General features: G+C 37.7%; 1 protein-coding gene across 1 annotated transcript in view; it reads right to left on the reverse strand.

Annotated features, from left to right (window-relative positions):
• LOC306760049 (cell adhesion molecule 1-like) overlaps positions 1–20,438 on the reverse strand; it is a gene marked incomplete at both ends in the record, with an annotated part of 158,160 nt that overhangs the window by 16,634 nt on the left and 121,088 nt on the right. Inside the window, 5 exons of the mRNA XM_079245817.1 lie at positions 4,533–4,705; positions 4,978–5,074; positions 7,101–7,259; positions 12,666–12,803; positions 18,282–18,434. Coding sequence (XP_079101943.1) covers positions 4,533–4,705; positions 4,978–5,074; positions 7,101–7,259; positions 12,666–12,803; positions 18,282–18,434 — 720 coding nt within the window. The remainder of the gene's footprint in view (positions 1–4,532; positions 4,706–4,977; positions 5,075–7,100; positions 7,260–12,665; positions 12,804–18,281; positions 18,435–20,438) is intronic.

Consider the following 20,438-nt stretch of genomic DNA (forward strand, 5'->3'; position numbering starts at 1 on the left):
ATTTAACAGCAATAGACACATATTATGCACAAGTTCCAAAATGCCCACAGGCAGTTCAGTGAAAACTTCTGAACTATTATAATATTATAACCCTATTTTACACTTCTGTGCAGGTGAATTTAAAACAGATGCTTCCCTCGCTTGTTTGGAATCTGAGAGGATTTACCCAAAGACAGAGTGCTTTAATTCTTGTTTCAGGGGAATATTTACTCAGCTATTAGAAATTTATTCGCGATAGCTTGATAATCTGCCTTGAGTGAGCTATTTGCTGGCATATGCTGTCCTTTTGTTTGGGAGTGATCATTATGGGCCCACTGGGAACAAGCAGATGTCATCATCTGCCTGGCAGAGCATGATGATGAATAACCATGGCGCCATAGAGTTATCAGAGTCACAGCAAGCATGTGTTACAGTGACAAAGTTCTATGTTTTGGCAGGTGAAATAAGCACATTTTCCCCCCTAAAATGATCAAGGGTAACTTATTTTCTGACATATGATGATTAAGAAAACGTTCCACTTTTTAGCTTTTAACTTTCCATTAAGCAGTGGCTGAAGTTGTTCTTTTTTTTTTTTTTCAAGCAATTGAGAGGATTTCAGCAAGGACCAACTGAGTCGCAACGCTTCTCTGAATCTTTTGTACATCTGAGATTAAGATTAGCGGGGACCTGCTGTGTTTAAAGCTGAGACATTCCTAAAGGCCCACATGGTTATTCTTCCTGCAGATTTCTTGCTTTCAGTAACATGCAGTAAAACGTTTAAGTGGAGGTCATTTCAGTTTTTCAAAGTTTTCAGGTGGAAAAATTCAGTCCCAGGTTACACCTGCAAGGCAAAACTAAATAATTGAGTAAATAAAAATGCATTAGACCGGAATCCACAACTTTCCCTGTTAATTATTTCTGACAGTTTTTTTTTTACTACCTTAGTCTAAGACCTTGCCCCTCCATCAAAACCCTGTTCACTCCTCGCCCTGTAATTGGTGAGATGGTGTTGATGTGGAAACTCACCACAAATGTATTCATTCTCACAAAATACACATTTTCAGCAACTGCCATAAACACTGGCTTCTCAGCCAGACAAACAAATGTTGTTTTTTTGACACACAGCTCATGGCTGTCAGTATGACCTAAACAAGCTGACCGAGTCATAATCAAAACAATTCCCTTGCTCTATAACATGCAATTGGTTTTCACTCAAACGCAAGAAAAAGCTCATTTTTGGCTCTTTTAACACTATGAACTGCAGCTTTTGTCATATGATGCTGCTGTTTGGTCATGTTAGGCTTAAAATGAGCACCGGTGACTAAAAATGAAACCAAAAAACTAACAATCTCCATCAACATAATGAGTCCCATTTCATAACAGGGTTCATACCATTGCATAAACATCTACTTTATACGAACCTTTGCCGTTTCTGTCGTTCACAGCAGTAGTTGTTGTTGTTCTAAAGTACCAACGACTTTACCAACAACAAAATTGTTTAATTTAATGATAAGTCTTCAAAAAGATAATATGAGAAAATATTTTCAAGTAAATGAAACCAACTAATGAGGCAGTTGTATCACTTGCATCAAGCTTCATCTGTGGTATATGCATGGGCAAAATAAACATTAGAGAAATGACAAGCTTAGCTAAAGTTCAGGTTCTTCAAGGCTCTGAAAAAACTGGTAAAACTAATCAAATATCACTCTAAAAGAAGCAATATCACTGAACTTGCCAAGATATTTTTAAACAAAACAATATTTAACCACCCCCAACCCACCCACTCCCCATTATAACTACAAAGCATTTAGCTTGTTACAAGGTCTGTTTTAAATATTCATTTTTAGTTTTGTACTTGTAATTTTGGCTAAATTTTCAAGATTTAACTTACCAAAAAAATAGGAAAAAAATTACAAGGTGTTGAACGAGGATATTTTATTAAGATGATTAAAAACCACAATGCATAAAGAAGGCGAAAAGCTTTCACACGACAGCCTACTGGGAAGACACAATATCTTATCAAACATAAAAATACCACAGCAAAAAGAAGCTTATTATGAGTTATTTTAAAATATTCAGTCTTTACTCATATTTTATGTGGACAGGTAAAAAAAAGAAATCCTATTTTAATCTCAATTAAAATGTGTGGGTAGAAAAGTCTGTTTCCATTTTATTACCATGTGGAGAAAAATGTCTCCTCCTTTGCATTGAAGTTTACTTTTCATACGTATATATGTGAGGTTGAAAAAAACAACAACTTCCCCCTCCTCTGTGTTTGTGTTGAAAACAAACCTCTTTCACTGAAATCAGCAGGTGGGACATTTAACAGAACTCAAACATGTATGTGAAGTAACATCGCACATGAGGAAATTTTTTTGATCAAGTTTAAGATTCTATTGAAATTTTTATTTACAACAAAATTATCCTAAATTTGATGTGTCTAAGTAATACATATAAATGTTTTATTCAGATGCTTTAAGAAGAAAATATATATATATATATATTATATTGTAATATATATATATATATATATATATATATATATTACAATATTTTACATATTATATATATATATATATATATATATTACAATATTTTACATATTATATATATATATATATATTATACAAATATATACATATATATATATATATATATATATATATATATATATATATATATATATATATATATATATATATATATTTGTATATATTTGTATAATATATATATATATATATAATATGTAAAATATTGTAATATATATATATATATATATATATATATATATATATAACTTATTTTGTGCAATACATTGTTACATAATGTTTTCCAAACACTGAAATTTGTTTACAAGTCAGTTTTACAATCAAGCTGTTCAAGACTTTCACGTAAAACAACAGAAATCCATGTTGTCAAACCAACTGGCAATGCAGAAATTCTTTTTCTCTTTTATTTTGGTCACATATTGCTCAAGAGCTTGAGCATCAGATGTGCCCATATTTTTGGTATCTGGTACGGTCACGGACAGACAGTGTTTTTGGCACACAAGCAGAAGCAACCAGAAACTTTGGAGTGAAATATAAAATGCTTTTCTGAACAGCAGGGAGCAAGCTCTCCATAGAAGGAAAGCTTAATTCACAAACAAAGGCTGCACCTGTTGAATTTAAAAAAAATTTTTTTTGTCTCATCTGTATCGCCTCTGCCCGTCACCAAAACCAGGAAATTATAGTGCAATGAGTGCATGCTTCAATGACATTATATTAAAAAGGTCTTTTGTGTTTTAAAAACCTCAAGCAGCTACCTCCTGCTGCACCCCCCTACTAAGAATTCAAGCGCAAAGACTCCTCTGTATCTTTCAACAGTTTATTGTGTATTAGTTATTCTGTCAGTGTTTTTTAGTGCTGTTTTATAGTTGTGATATGTTAGAGAGAAACCAAAAAAGCAAATGTGAAACGCATGACAGTCATTTTAAGGTACAAAGAAAATGAGCTCTGAATGAAAAGAGGTTAACAAAGAGCAGCCAAATGTCTGGCATTTAAAGTCCAGTCCTATGAGAGATGGTCCCTCTATTGCCCTTTACAGATTGGCTGCAGAACACACTGAAACTCCACCAACTTTAATGTAAGTCAACAGTCAAAGAGCAATAGCAAATACAGTGCATAATTATATGATAATCCAGGTCAATCTTTGCTCTTAGCAACATACTGAATAGATGCGAATGAGACTATTCATATGTGATGATGATGACAACTGAATGTGACAGTTCATGCAGTTTAATCCTGGTCTTTGTAGGTAATTCAAAGTGCAGCCACATTTATATTCTGTTTGGCAAAACGTCTCATAAGTGTGATTTAAAACTGGGTAAAAACTAAGTAAAATAAAACATCTCCTTTTGAGTGAAGGACTGCGTTAATGTCATGTTACACAAAACCTGGTGGTACATTTCTACAGTAATAACCAGACAGTGGACAGATGCAACAAGTGATGATCAAATTCCTTAAAGAGAAATTAAAAATACCACTTGATTATTAAAATGTCCACATAATTCAAGGTCATTGTCAATAAAAACCTTCTAGAGGAATTTGTTGTTTGTGCAACATTCTTGGTCTGATACCAAACCTTGCATTTCACAAGCACAACTTCTACTCTTAACTCTTGAAAAATAATTGTTTGAGTTCTGTCACGAGTCTTTATTGGTTTTATACAATCCAAAGTTGACATAAGCAATTAATTCTATAGACTTTGGATGTTAAAACCCAACCTTGGGTCACTGTCCTGCAGTGTTTAGATGCTTCCCTGCTCCAATACATCTGATTTAAATAAGGTGTATCCAAGAGCTTATTGTCAAGTTCTACACAGTGACCCATTGACTTCAGTCTGTTGTGTTAAAGCAGAGAAACATCTAACCTGCAGGACAGTACCCCTCAAGAGACGGATTTTAAGATGTCTGCTATAAATCTTCCCATATTAGCAACAGACTGCATTTTGAACTGAACTGTGTAAAATGCATTAAGAAACCAAAACCAAGCGCAGGGAAGAGTATTACTTACCATACACATAGAGGATGTAGTCATCATAGGCCTCTCCTACTGCATTAGATGCCACACAGCGATAGGTGCCGTTGTAGGATTTGTTGAGGTTCTCAATGTAGAGATCAGAGCCGGTGACCACAGCATGAGGCGGCACATCCTCGTCTACTCTCAGCCAGTTGATCTGATTCGGACTGGAGAGCATAAATACCACACACATCATTCAGACAGGCGCTGTCTATTCACACTAGAAATCTTAAATAAAGGTCAAATCTGAGATGGACAGAGTTTGGCCATTGGCAGGCCCTGTCTAATAATGTAAAGCATGCTAACAGCCTGTAACATTTAAAAGGTACAATGCCATGTAAAGGTTAAAGGTGATGTTGGAGTTGTTAAAAAAACAGAATATATGAAAATAAACTGAGATTGTGAGTGATGTAGACTGTCCAGTTGGATGAGTACTTACTGCGGTTTGCCTTCAGCAATGCACGTCAAATCTAGATTGTCGCCCTCTCTGGTTAATCCTTCTGGATATGTCACCACAATCTTCACTTCTGGTTTATCTGAAAGTCAGAAAGGAGCATACTGACAATACTACAGCTGTATAAGTATTTGCAGCCAAAGTAGAAGTGAACTGATTGTTGGTCTCTTCAGTGAAACGCAGGAAGACAAGCTTCAAAACAAAAGCAAAGCAACCTCAGGTAAAATATAGATACTGAATCCATGATTCTTCAGGGCTCAGGCGACACCCAGTCAGTCTGCACTACCTTCAAGCAAAAATGTTTTTTTTTTCCTCTTATCAATGCTAGCAAAAGATTACCAAAATGTCAAACGGCTCCAGTCAAGCTTTCTCTTTTCCCTTGAAAGGTCAGAGAAAACAGTTATCTACCTGAAAAAAAAATTAATATTCTACACAGACTACAAAAGGGTAACCTAACCTTTCTTTAATGTTTAACAGTGGTAGGCAGCTTGTATCACCATTTCAAACAATTCACCATTTAAAGAATACCTTCATATTTTTTGGGGCACAGGAGTAAAAGTCATTTTTAGCTTTCTGTAACAGTGAGTGGATGTAATTTGACATGCCAAAGGAGCTTTGTAACAGCATGATTCATTGCTATGAGAAAGAAATACATGTTATATCTAAGATCTAATAGTCAGAGAGTTTAATGAGTCTTTTAAAATCATATTTAACCTTCTTAGACTAACTGCACCGAGTTAATAATCCTGCTTGAAGAGTTTTTATGTATTGCTTTGTGTGTGTGTGACACCGTAATAGATCACAGCTTTATAAGTAAAACAAACTACACACTACCACACTGAAATGTAATATTGGTTTCAAGAGACTGATCCCTTTAACAGTAAATGTCAGGTATATGATAAATATGTCCATTTTGACTTTATGGGTTCTGGCAACTTTGTACTTACATCCTATCTTGCAGACCCAAAAGTAGTTAAGCATAATGGCCCATATTGGAGGCTAATTCATTTCTTTTAAGTCAATTTTAGGGACAAGTCCTTTAAATAATTCATGTAAATCACCAACCTTTAAGCCCGAGATGATCTCAGCTTAGAGACCCATAAATTATCCCCCTTTTTTGTGCACTTCCACCCTGAAGGTTTCTGTTCTGGTACCAAACTATTAAAACACAAGCCATCACTGTTTTTTTGAAGGTTGCTGACTGTGGATAATTCAAGTGGAGAACCTGATTATATTGGCGGCAACTTTATTTACTTAGCTTCTTTTGCATCCAAATTGGCGAAGCTGCAGTTTTAAATGCATAACGTCACTGTTTGCTGATTTCTTGCTCTCATCTATCATCCAATCTTAATTTACAGATTTAATGGTACAGATCTGATTTTTTTTTTTTTTTTTTTAAATGTTCAGGTTTTAACTTTCATATTCCCATTCTTGGTCTAGTCTAAAGATGGACACATCCAAATTCTCCTTTAAGTCTGGTATTTACAAATCATGTGGCTGCTACTTTCAGTCAGACAGCTGTGAAGCTCCCACTGACTCGACATGAAAAATACTTTCAGATGCCTTTTTGCTTTTCCAAACCAAAACATATTGTAAGAGAAAATAAAAAAATAAAAAAGGAAACATTCCAGCTATTTAAGCATCTATTCCAATCTGAATTATTATTTAGACACTACTATGTACTTACTATGACACAATACAGTCTCTCCATTTAACATTTGCGGCTAAATAATATGGTTTTAGTACAGCATGAAAAATCCCTTTCCATGTATGAAAATACCAAAGCAGTGATGATATTCTGATTTTATTTTGACAATTAGAAAAAATAAACAAAATCAACTAATTAGGTGGCAGAATGACTGTGTATCTAAGAACTAGCCAGATGTATCAACTGGGTAAGGGCAGACAAGGTGGTCGATGAGTAAGTAAACAACTGGTCAGTGTGACTGTAGACCAAAACTGTAAAACTGGAAAAATATGTACTTTGTCTTTTTCCAAGTATAACAAATCTGCTTCTGAATTCAATTTAATCTTTCATTTATCAGTATCATTGGTGAGGTTTTAGTTTAGTTCTGGACTTAAAAAGACAGGAGTTGTGGGTCACTCACACAGCACTTCCAAGTGTCGTTGAGCAAGCAGGTCCTTTGCAGCTGGATGGTCGATTATACAGTCCACTGGCATTCCATCATCCTCTTTGGCGACGGAAAACTTCACCCGGCTGCTGACAGTAAACATCCTGTCGTACATCTCCTCAACTGTTGTCTCGCCTGAGAAAATAAATAAATAAATAAATAAATTGAGCTCATTTCTGAAAAGTTATAAAACAAATCTCAAATCCTGCAGCAGCACAAGCTGCAGCGGCTGTAATGGGCAAATAGTCATGGGTATTAAGGGAATATTACCTGTCAAAATGGAGTACTTTCAGATGGCATTTAGATTTAATTTATGATTCAGTGATGTGGTGCCCAAGTGAGACTTAAGAGGATTCACATGAGCCCGAGGCCTTCGATTCTGACGAAAGTAGTGAGGAGCGGCTGGGTCATATCAAACCTGATAATGAATGCCTCGGCTGCTTGAAGGTTCAGCATTGTTGAGGCTAAACCCTGCAGTAATCTGCTGCCCACTAGGCCCAAGGCTGTCAGAGGGGCATTCATTTAGAGAGCATTACAATGCCACAGGGGCGTCACATTAGCTGCAGTGCTGAGTCCGATGGTTTACTCGCACTTAATGAAGTGAGGAAATAATTACAGCCCCACACTGACCTGCAGCACACTTCCATTTCAGCCTTGTCACAGGGGAGCCTGGCTGGACTCAGAGAGGGCAAAATGTAGTTGTTCCACAGTTGATGATCGCCAATACACACATATGTTGCCCCTTGATGGGTATTAACCCTGTGTAACGTACACCCACCATGAAAGACCTTCCCACATAAAATTTAAAGCACTGGGACCAGTTAGTGGTCATTGCACTACTGGGCATTAAATTTGACGACTCTGCCAACTGCAGGGAGAAAACACGTCGTTTGAGAAGTCTAAGTGAGTAATAACTGTAAAATACTAAATGCGTTTCAAAATTAGTCAAGAAATGCAGCCCACAGAACACAAAATGTGCTCCAGCAATGAGGAAAAGCATTATGCATCTCATTATGCTCACTCCTGCGTGCACGGTTTACTGTGGTCAACACAAGTGATATGACTTCCCTATAAAAAGCATGACAGCAGCAATGCATGAACCCTTCTTTTTAGTTGCCGTTAATTTATGTGAGGGACTCAAGTCTGAATGCTGAAGAAATTTCAAAGTTGCAGCGGAGACGTCAAATCAAACACTCCAGTGAGTTTTTAGCACTGATCAATCCCAGTACAATCAAGCATGGCCTATTTTTCAAGATTACTTTTTTTTTCCTCCACTCATTTCCTAATTTGACTCTTCTGCTTGCCAATACGCTGAAGAACCATCAATGATGATTCTGTTTTAAGATGCTTAAACATTCACAGCTCCAGCACTGGTATTACCATTAGTGAAGCTGGCTTAACTGAATGAAGTATAGACTTTAAAAATCACGCTCCATACTATATAAAGATTGAATATTTTCCTTGTTAGAGCTGAAGTTTTTGAACAAAGTTTAAAATTTACACGTTGATTTAAGTGTTGTGACTGTACATCCATGAGTTCATGCAATGAAAGAGCAGCAACAATAAATGGCTACATGACGACATTACACTTTGTTTTTGCTTCAGCTATAGATCCTTAATCTAACTGCTGCTGCTATAAGGATTTAAAGCGACAGAGATGCATAAATGTACCATTTTACTCAACACTTCCTGGTTTTTCCTGCTGTTAAAAGCCTGTCTAACTAGAAAAGCACTCAGAGAGCGCAGACCTCCACCAACCATATTGTGATTAATACCCAACATAAATTTAAAGTGATATCCAGAATCCAGGATCTCCACCAAAATGTAATCATTTGTTCCTTGTGAGACCCCCAACTTATCCTGAAAATTTCATCAAAATCCAGCCATAACTTTTTGAGTGATGTTACTAACAGACGACCAAACAAACAAACAAACTCCGGCGAAAACATAACCTCCTTGGCAGAGGTAAATATTGTGAAAAGAAACATCCTTACCGCGTCCTTTACCAGAGAGGTGAAGAGCTGTTGTCATGCAGAAACACTAATTATTATTAAGTTAGATCATGGCATGATGCTAAATAATGCACAGAGTGCAGATGTGCTGCCACTGGTTTCAGTCTCAAACTATGATGTTTACCTTGTCTTTGGTGAAAGTTCCTACGCCAGTCATGAATATAAAAACTACCCATCATTATAAGCTCATGCAGCTATTTTCCAGCCGGATAGAATTTGTCAAACTGTCGGCTTCAACTGGACCATCATAGTGAAATTTTTTATAAACATTTATTATTCTGATATTATGATTCCAACATCAAATTTATTATCTCTTCATATGGGTGGATTCAGTTCTGGTAAATGAAGATATTCTTACCGTTATAACAGGAAAACACAGGATAGGTGTAAATACAAAAGGTTAATTAATTGAATACACATTGCTTAAGCAAAGGGAGTAGTAAACCTATGAAACCATTAAAACTATGGGAACGTACATCTATTTATTACATGAACAATACATTATATAAAACATGTACTGGATCTGATAGCAGATTAACTCTGAAACATCTTAAAAGACAGATCTAAAGATCTAAAATCACGTACATATTGAGTAGCCAGAATTCTACATGAATTCTTAGGTTTAGCGCTTCACCTGTTGTCTGATATACCGTTCAAAGCTGACACTTTCTAAACAAAGCCATCTTTAATTCTACTCACTTAAAGCCCAAACTGGCCTTTCTATCCTGACCACATTCAGCCAGAATGACACAACTTGGACAAGTTTCTGCAGACGCCCACTATTCTCTGGGATGTGTCCAACATATTTACTGCACTGTACCAAGACAGAAACAGAGGATGAAAATCCATTGGTTAATGTTCTTTTTTGTGCACTGATCACAAAGCTGCAGTTGTGGCTGAGTACACAGCTACACAAAAAAAAAAAACCACAAGATGAAAAACTCATTAGAAGTTCTGAATACGACGTAGATTAAAAAGACAATAGCCTCTGCTGACCCAGAATGAGAAATTACTTTCATAATTCTGTGCATTGATACCATTCGTGTGTGTTTTTTAAACTAAAAAAAGAGGCTTTTATTGAAAGAAACAAGAAAAAGAAAGAGAAAATGTATGCAAAAATAAAGCAAGAGTCAACCTCAGACTAACTTTTACTGTCTGGAGAAAGCTCAGTAAAGAGACAGGATGAAAGAGATGCCAAATTAGCTGAAACTAGGTTGTGTGCTCGTCTGCCATCTGTTCAGAAATTTCCACTTGATACGTTTTACAAACTGAAAGTTGTTATTATTGTCTTCTGCATAAAGCATTGTTGAACTGATTAGTATGTGAGCCCACAGAGCCATGTACAGCAGCTCATGAATCCTTTATAAAGTAAGCTGGAAAACAATCAAATCTGTGGGATATTTATGTTCCCCTCTCGCTCAAACACATTCCCATCCTTCCTTTCCTGAGCAGGGCCAGTCAAAACAGCTTATCCAATGTTCGACATGTTTGATACAATAAGACCACTGAGTCGTGCTGCTCAGCGCTACATCACACATTACTTTGCTCTGATTGGTTGCAAGTCTGTTGAACTGTGTCCAGAAACATTTTGGTCTGTGTCCACTGATAACAGCCTTTGGAAATTAGAAATGAAAAGAGAAGTTTCACTCATTTGCATCTCTGTCAAAGCTGGGCTTTTCATAAAGAGCATCTCTTTGAATAAAAAAAAGGGACTGTTACTTGTGCACCTTCAATGATTTATATTTACAAATTATGTGGACACCTCTTATAAAAAATATTCTCACATTAACATTCACTGATCATTGATTCTTGGAATAATTATTCATAAATGTGATCCCACGAGTTCCAGTTTTGAAATAAAGAAGCTTGAGCTCCTCAATTTAAAAATAAAAACAAAAATATGGAAATCAAAGTCTATTGGATTGGTTGCAATACCTACAACAAATTTAACTGAATATGTATTATTGCACTGAATGAAACTTTTTTAGAGCTGAAAATGAAAATGGAGCTTTAATGGCTGAGCACCTTTTAAAAAAAAAGCTGCACTTAAAAAACTTATCAAAAATCTCACCGAATCTCTTGAAAGCAGCTACCTACACGTGATTGCGTGCAACATTTTAAAAACACATGATTAACTGCAGCTGTATGATGGAACAAATCTCTCACTGTGTTTACTTTAGAAGCAGCAGCTGATCACTGTTCTCCTGTACATTTAAATCATTTTGCAGCTGTCATTTATGCTAATTAGCTTTTTGGCACCTCTTATTCTGAGCCTCTTGCAGGCCAGAGCCCATCACCTCCGTATCTGCCAGTGTGATAAAAGCTTGCAAAAGCATTTTGGCCAGTGCTGCACAAAATGTCTAGCTTGCCATCAAAACTGCCTTGTTTTAATCAATGCATAAGGGCAAACCTAATTACAAACTTTGCACAAGACCGATGTGATGTGGACCTTTAAATCTCAACATGTGTGGGGCTAATGAATTGTTTAGCATGTCCACAATGAGAAGTGATTTGCGTTTTCTGGGGTATGCCAGGACGTGACTTTCTGGCTCTTGATATGTGTCCACTGCCACTTTAGATTAGCCTGCCCAGCATGTCGGTGGCATTTTGCTGATCTAACTGTCCTGTTGCCTCTCCCTCTACTGCACAAGACTCAGCAACTCATAAACAGAAATTGACTTTGACTCCTGTAGGGAACACCAGAAGCAAAGATGGCATTTAGCCTCATATTCACTCTTGTCTACATATTTCATCTCTCAACAAGCCAAGTGTATCTTCTCAGTTTTAATACATATATAATTTGACACCAAGCTGAGAGCATCCCCACTGTGTAAATACAATGCGACCGAAATGAATATCCCTGTTGCTGTACAGTTAGTATATAATGAATAATTGATAACTCCTAATCATAACCGAGAGGTAATAAGATTTCCCACCAATCCATATAATATACCTCTTTCTGCAAGGTGCTGCAGTCAGCCGAACGCACTAAAATGAAGATAAAATGGGCAAATAAGAGTTCATAACTGTGTTTACAATGTGTAGATGGTTTTAAGAAAATAGAAAAGATTTCGAATTGAATGCTTTTATAAAACACATTACCTCAGCAGTCAAAGTGTAACAAATTGTTCACAGTAAATATTTAAGCTAATTTAAATCCAAACATGGATTTTGAGAAGAAAATTACAGAGTGAAAGTAGCTCCAAGGCAAATAAAAATTTATGAGAGACATAACATTAACCTGAATTTGTTCCTTCAGCAACTTGAATGCACAGTTTAATAAGGAGCACAGACATATGAACACGGGGGGAAGGAAGGAAAAAGAGCACTGTGCTCCTCCAACTGTTTATGGCAAGTAGGTTTATCTTTTTATGTACATACACTAGTCAACATAATCAGTACAACACACATTTAGAGTAGAACAACATTTTCCTCGCAGAGGAGGAGCCTCCAGAGACCAGGACTTGTAGTGAAGTGGACAGGCCTGGAGCATGTGAGGCAAACTGGGGGAGGCTGTTATTCTACCAACCTGTCAGTTCTTCCTCCCCTTTCATCCATCTGATAGAAGCGGCTGGCTTGCTGCCCATGGCTGTGCAGGTGAGCTCCGTCTCGTTCCCCTCGCTGACCACATCCTCCCGACTCTCTATGATTGGGGTGCCTGGTGGGACTGAACCACAGCAACAGCAATGGTCAAAAAGACACCAGCATGGCAACAGTGGTACTTTCCCTTTTTTTTTTTTTTTAAGTACCAGAAACAACACAGATATTTAAGTAGTGTTTGAATTAATGCTTCTCACTTTGAAGAATTGATTTGGTCAGCTTACCATTATTTGCAGTAATCACTCTCTGTGACGATGGTATCAGTCACCCAGATAATTAAATGTAGGCTGATCTTTCAACAGTGAGACCTGCAGCTGTACTGCTGGCTTTTAATATGTCTTTGCGTTTTGTAATTATGCTTCTATTTAAATCCTTGCTATATTTGTTTGAAAAAAAAAAACTGTTTGCAACTTGCAATATGTCTTAACTTTTCTGAGTCACATGAAATAATTGAAAATAATTTCAGGAGAGGCAGCTTAGTCTTTCTCATTTTCATATAATTACCATAGTTATTTGACTTTAAATATGTTTGATTATTTTAACTGAAAATTGTTTAAATATTGTAATTGTACACGTATTAGTCCATTTAGAGGTATTTGTGATGTAAAATGCAGATGTGCATGGGGATTTGGTGAAGCAAATACACTGCCTGGCCAAAAAAATAAGATGCCACCTTGAAGTAACAAAGTATATAGGCACAAGCCGATAGGATAATTGTAGCAAGGGTGATTATGTTTCAGCTGGCAACAAGTTATACAACCCAAACTGATACTTCTCATTTCTTAAACAACCATATCAAAAGATGGATGTGGAAAAGATGTTCAAGGTCATTGGTATGTGTCAAGCAGAGGAAAAATCTAAGGAGATTGCACAAACTACTAAAAATGGGTTTATAACTGTCCAACACATTATTATACATTGTGATTATAGCAGGAAACTATCATCTTTCAGGAAGAAATGCAGTCAGGGAAATAAATTCTGAATAACTGTGATCGGCAATCACTTGAATGTTTGGTGAAATAAAATTGAAGAAAAACAACAGTGGAACTCAGGGCTATGTTTAACTGTGAAATCAAGGACATTTTCACATGAACAATATGAAGGGAACTAAATGGATTGGTACTGAGCAACTGTGTGACCATAAAAACCACTAATCAGTGAGGCTAACAGGATAAAAAAAAGGCTTTGATTTGTTCATTAGGATAAAGATTGGACTCTGGAGTAATGGACAAAGATTGACCTGAAGAGTCCAGACTTACCCTGTTTCAGAGTGGTGGGAGCATCAGGGTAAGAAAAGAGGCACATAAAGTGATGCACCCATCATGCTTAGTGCCTGTTGTACAATCCTGTGGGGGCAGTGCTTTCACCTGGGGTTGCTGCAGTTAGTCAGGTCTATATTGAGCATCACTTTATGGCCAAAGAATGAGGTCAGCTGACTACCTGAATATATTGAAATACAACCAACGGATTTTTTTTCCCTCCCTGATGGAATGGGCACATTCCGAGAAGAGAATGCAACAAGGAAATAAATGAAAGATTATTGCAACAAGGAAATAAATCTTGTGAAAATGTTTAAGTTAACAGAAAAAAATGCCACAGGAAATACAGCTAAAGCTGGACATACAAAATATTAGACTGTGTGACTTTGTTTTTTGTACTTTTACATACAGTGTACTTTTACATGCAGTACTAAGACAGCAACATTATCAATATTTCGGAACCATGTTATATCATTGGATCAATGCAAAGTTAATATCTGTGCTCTTTTAGCCTAATTTCTTTGGAATCTAGTGTAGTTTAAAGGGCAAACTTGTCTATTTAGCTGGTAAATGCTCCACAATACACACTGTAAGTTTTACTTTGCTCGTGTCGTCTGCCTATGCAAGCAGCATAAGAGTCTTTGCTTAAAAAAAGGCTGTGTGATTGGTTAGTGTAAAGTAAACGGCAAACTTTCAGTGAGTTACCTAAATGATCAGAAAATTTCTAGAAAATTAATAGCTCTAAAACTGAGTCCAATAGAGCACATCTGGGAAGTGATGGAACATGAGATTCACATCATAGATGTGCAGTCAACAAATCTGCAGCAACTGCGTGATGCTGTCATGTCAATATGGAACAAAATCTCTGGGGAATGTTTCCACACCTTGTTGAAAATGTTTCATAAAGAAGGGTTTCCCCATCCTGGTCCCCACCTGATTCACATTAATGAAACTCCTCACCAAGCTCTTTGCAAGCCGGCTAACGAGGCACTCATTTTATTCAGGTGTGTTAAAGTAGGCTTGCCCTTACTGGAGGACCAGAATTGAGGAATAGTCATAAAGAATTAAACCAGAAGGCAAAATAGGTTCTGACCAGTAAGGTGTAGCTACTGAAGTGGCTGTGTGTTTCCCTGATTTGCCTGTTTGTGCACATGATTCCTGCTCCCTCTCTGAATTTACTCTCTGGTCTGCCAGATTAGTATAGCTCACACTCTTCTGTCTCTTTCCTGCTGCATTAATGTGCAGGAATGGCTGCAGTTCCTGTTATTCCGATAAAAATAACAGATTTTGCAGGCTTTGGTTGAGATTGACTATGGAGTGTCTGACTCAGTGACAATGAAATGCTCACCACTGCTAATTTTTGAATAAAATCTCATCTCTTAAGTACCAGGTACACTAAAGAATACTATTCTAATACTATATGCATTTCAGGGGTTGATGTCTCCTCAGCACTATGTTTATCCCTTGCAGTTTAAATGCATAGAGTGAGGGACTAAGACCCTTTTATATTATGGTACAAAAATATTTAAACCAGATGCAATGTGAGCTCGGCCGCAACTTTAAGTGTGGATCCTGGCAATCCCATTTCCGGTAGCTGAAGCTGGCTCCAATGACATGGAACATCCCCTCTCTGGGAATGGGGAAGGAACCTAAGCTGGTATGTGAGGTTTTGACTAGATGTTGCTTAGACTCACCTCGACACTCAGGGCCCTTGCAAACTCATTGTGGAGTTGGTCTTGGTGAGAGTGGCTAAATAGGTCTGGAAATATGCATTGCACCCCATCTCGGTGCCTGTATATTGGGTTTTCTCTTGGTTGATGACAGAGATGCCTCTCTCCACCATTGGGTGATTTGACAGGTCCTGACTGTTTGTGTCTATTTACTGAAAAGGCATTCAGAGTACCCTCCTTGTTTAGGAGTCCTTGAATGAAGCCTTCTGGCCAGGGACTCCAGAAGAGTCTGCTGGATGACTTTTACTGCTCATGTGGATAATGGCAATGAGACCCCCCAACTTCCCACCCCCCACCATCTTAACTGAATAATATTTGATTGCTGAATGGCTATACTCACCAGATATTGTGCTCAACAAACATTATGTTTAGATTTTTTTTTTATGTTCTTTATGTTCAGACATAAGAGTATCCACATGTGCACTTGGCACCATCTCAGACTTGCGGGCTGCTTGTCTTTGACACTTGGGTGAAGAGAGGGGCAAAACTGTCAACTTATCAACACCAGGTGGCAAGTTGGCTAAGATGGTGGGGGAGGATGCCGGTCAGATCTGGAAGGTCCAAACATGTTATAAAGGCCTAATGGGAACGTCTGGCAGAGCCCCCTGTCAGAAAGCGCTTCAACTCTCACCTTCAGCAGAGCTTCAACCATGTTCTAGATGACTCGGGGGACTTAAAGCCTCAGCGTAATGTGTGTGGTCCTTATTATTCAGGTGGCCAGCTGGAGCTGTGGCTGTAAGGTTGGTAGTGCTTGTTACAGTGGTAATTCCTGTTTTCATTGAACAACAATACATATTCATGAACACCTGAAAGATATACTGTCTTGCTGAAGAAGAAGTCCTATCTTGTCTTTTTGGTCTGTGCAATTCTGGAGTCAGTCGGCTGACCTTGATTCAGGACGGTGGAAGAAATACTTTAAAGACCTCCCCGGTCCCACCAACATGTCATAAAACGAGTAAGTAGTTTTGGGGGACCTAGGAGTTGGCTGTGTTATCTTGGGGCTGAGGTCACTGAAGTGATTAAAAAGCTTCTTGGGGACAGGGCCTTGAGGCTGGATGAGCTCTGCCCGGAGTTCCTTAAGGCTCTTGATGTAGGGTTGCCTTGGTTGGCGTGCCACTGCAGGATTGCATGGACATCAGGGACAGTGCCACTGGACTGGCAGACTGGGCTTGTGGTTCAGTGGGATCACAGACCTTCTTAGCTTACTTAAGAAGTAGAGTCTGCTCTGTCTCATCTTGTATATGTCTTCTGTATTTCTGAATTTTGTTCATGTGCTGACTTTCTAACATTTCCTGTAGTCCCCCTTGCACTTTTAAATCTTTGATTTAAGATGTTTTTCTCTTGTCTTCAATAATAACCATCAAAACAGTTGGAAGAAATTATTTAAATTTTCTCAGTTTTTGTCTCTGTCTCACTCATGCCCTGCATCCTCTTTGCTTCCTATTCAATTCTTTTGAGATTTGGTGTGTTATTTAGCTGATTATGTTGATTTTGGAGTGCTTAATCAGTTGATCCCACTGGTAAACAACTTTTCTGTTGCCACGGAAATTCATCATGGCAAGTCTCAAAAGAGTCACATAAGGGTGAAAAAAAATCTTCAAAAAAATTAAATTGACTGTATTAGTCTCCAAAAAGTCAGCTATATTTTATAAATCACAACAGTATGGTTTTGCCTACCACCTTGCAGCACATTCCAGAGTATAATTTAAGCAACCAGTGGTAAATTATGATCAATTGTCTAATAGGTTAATGATCCTATAATGATATGTTGTCAGATCATTATTGAAACACCTCAGTTTCAGGACTGACAGACCACTAATCATATAAACCTATTGTCACTCATCATTTATTTGAGGTGATCCAAAGACGTAGATTATACATTAATGAATTTAGAAATTTTTTCATCATGCAATATCAATTAGTTCTGAATCCACCCAAAAATATGCTTTTATGCGCCTACAAACAACACATGGCAGTTCTTTTCCATCATTCCTGTGTTAGTCATCACAGTAACCTTGCTAAGCCTCAGTTACTTGAAAGCAAAAAGTCACTGGAGTGCTTATTTCAAGAACTCTTCATTGCATCGCTTAGTTTAGAAATACTGCAGCTAGGTTTCAATTGTACAACTGCAGTAATTATTTTAAAGTGCTTTTAATTCCTTTCAATCCCCCAGGATGTCTGCATGTATAATAAAGCTTAACTAGAGTAATTTCTCTCCAAAGCATCAAAGTGTGGCACAGCTGACTCTCAATGGGGAATCGTTTTGAACAGCAGAGTCAACATTCACCAGGATTCAGAGTCAACACAGCTGCCAAACCAATGTGGTCTGAGCCATCACTTTCAGCATCTGCTCCTTTTCGTTATGCTATTGAGCACCACAAGAGCCTAATTGGCTGACGTTTTGTTTCAGTAGCTAAAGATAACAGGATCAAAGATCACTATTATTTCTATTCACCATCTATAATAAAGTTAAAAAAGGGGGGAAAAAAAAACAATAAAAAATGTGTGCCTGCTGGCAAAAGTGTGTAAGGTTCACACATGCACCCTAACACCTACCCAGGACAGTGATGTCTGCGTAGGCTTCCTGAGGAGGATCTGTGTATAGCTGGCACACGTAGCGCCCCTCGTCGGCGAGTGACACATTGGACAGAGACACCCGGAGTTCGTTGTCAGTGAAATTCACCAGCTGGAACCGGCTGTCCTTGAGAGCTGTGGGGATACAGAGTGCAGGGACACAAACACAAGACATGTGGTGAGAAGGAAAAAGAAAGTGAGGGGCGGTGGGAACGAAAGAGAGTCTGGGAAAAGATGAAGGAGACACTAAGAAAAAAATCAGACAGGGGAGGAGTGAAAGAGAAAAAGGAGGGCAAGTGCTGCCCTTTTGTGGGCTTTCTCCTTAATTGAGTAAAAGAAAAGTGAGTTTCAAAATGATTCCTACGAGTTGATTTATAAAGTACCTTTACAGTCCGCGGAGCACTTGCAAAGAAAGGAAAGCGTGAAGAGTGCTCATGAAGACCTCTAACAAGCTGGGGAACTCATAAAATGGGCTGAAGCTGGTCATGGATGGATGCATCAAACTCACATATTTCACTGAAAGGAGAGGCAATCAAACATTCATAATAAATGGAATCACGGTGTGAGAAAGAGAGGCTTGGATGGCTGAAACCCTAAATCAAAAGTACTCTGGAATCTGTGTACTAATGCCTGTATGGATTGGCAGATTTTTCCTTTAATGTCATCAAATTAGGTTAGTCATTTCTTAGACTCTTTACTCTCTGATTTTCATTTGGGTCACTGCTCATCCCTGAGCACTCTTGTACATGAACAGCCTGGGCTGATTGGATTGGGAGGCCTTTTGATGTTTTGACCTGCCTTCTTTATCAAGTCCTCTTTGCATCTGTCGAGCTAATGAACTCTATTCAGCCCGTTTAAAGCACAGGGAGTTTATTATTCCCATCAGGCTTTACACTTACCATCATGATCATTACTCAAGGTCTTGGGGCAGTGTCAACATGAAACATCATCCCCCAATATAATCTGAGAGCTCTTTGGAAGTCTCTCCTCAAAGGGAAACAATGATGCTGAAGCACTTTGAGAGTGGAAGCACCTGTTAGGGAGGGAAACCCTTCACTCCTGAGATGATGACGACAACGTGTCATAACCAGCTGGCAGCTTACATGGGTCTGCTGTTTACCACCGATTCATCTATTTTATTAAAAAACATATGACCTTTTCTTTATTATTTTGTTCATCTTAAAAACAATTTAAAAGTTACTCAATTGGTTTATAAAACAAATAAACGCAGATCACAGACTTCCAAAGAATGAAAGAAAAGATTTTCAACTTTCATTCCACTAGTTCCACTAAACCCAGAGGTATAAAGAACTCAAAATGGCCGACTGAAATGGCAATAAAAAGACATGGAACGATAACCTGAATGATAATGTTTCCCTGTATCTGACTGGTTGGGCTTTCCATAAAATCTGATAATAAACTGACAACCACTGTAGTTATTGTGCACCAATTACTTGTGTGTCATGTCATTTTACCTTTGCCCTCTTTCTGGTTCAGAGAACCATTAATTGTATAATTCTGATCATTTGACATTATTTTAGTCACATTCAGATAAGAGGTAAGAAAAACTAACAGAAATGTTATACTGCATTTGAACACACATGATATTTCACCAGTGTGAATTGTAGCCTTCCTTAATAATGTCATCTTGGTATCACTGATGTGCTCATGTAAACAGAAACTACACATCTTTCATCTGCAATTTGGTCATACATCAGATATTACACAAAAATACTGTTTTTCAATATCAGTAAATTTGGACAAAAAGGGGCATGAATTTACCTCTTTTTAAATTTTCTTCAGAAGGGCGAGCCCATACTGTGATTTTCACATTACCTTTTTCATGGAGTATGGCGTAAACTTAGTAAATTTGTCTTTATTATGAGTGATATTATGTGTGGGTTCTGAGTCTGCAGGTTCCGAGCGCTGGGATTGTAAACATATCAATAAGCCGTTGTCAATTTATTCTTATGTGACAGAGCAACATTACTAATAATTGGTCTGTGCAGAGGCTTATACAACCAGCACTGACTCTATTTTAGATGATTCCTTAGACTCCTGAGCTTTTTTAGTCAAAACAACAACTTGCTGCAGCCAAAAACAACATGAGTTTGATTAAAGTGAACAAATCTTCAAAGT

The sequence above is a fragment of the Telmatherina bonti genome, assembly GCF_933228915.1.
Source record: "Telmatherina bonti genome assembly, chromosome: 9".
Lineage (NCBI taxonomy): Eukaryota > Metazoa > Chordata > Actinopteri > Atheriniformes > Telmatherinidae > Telmatherina > Telmatherina bonti.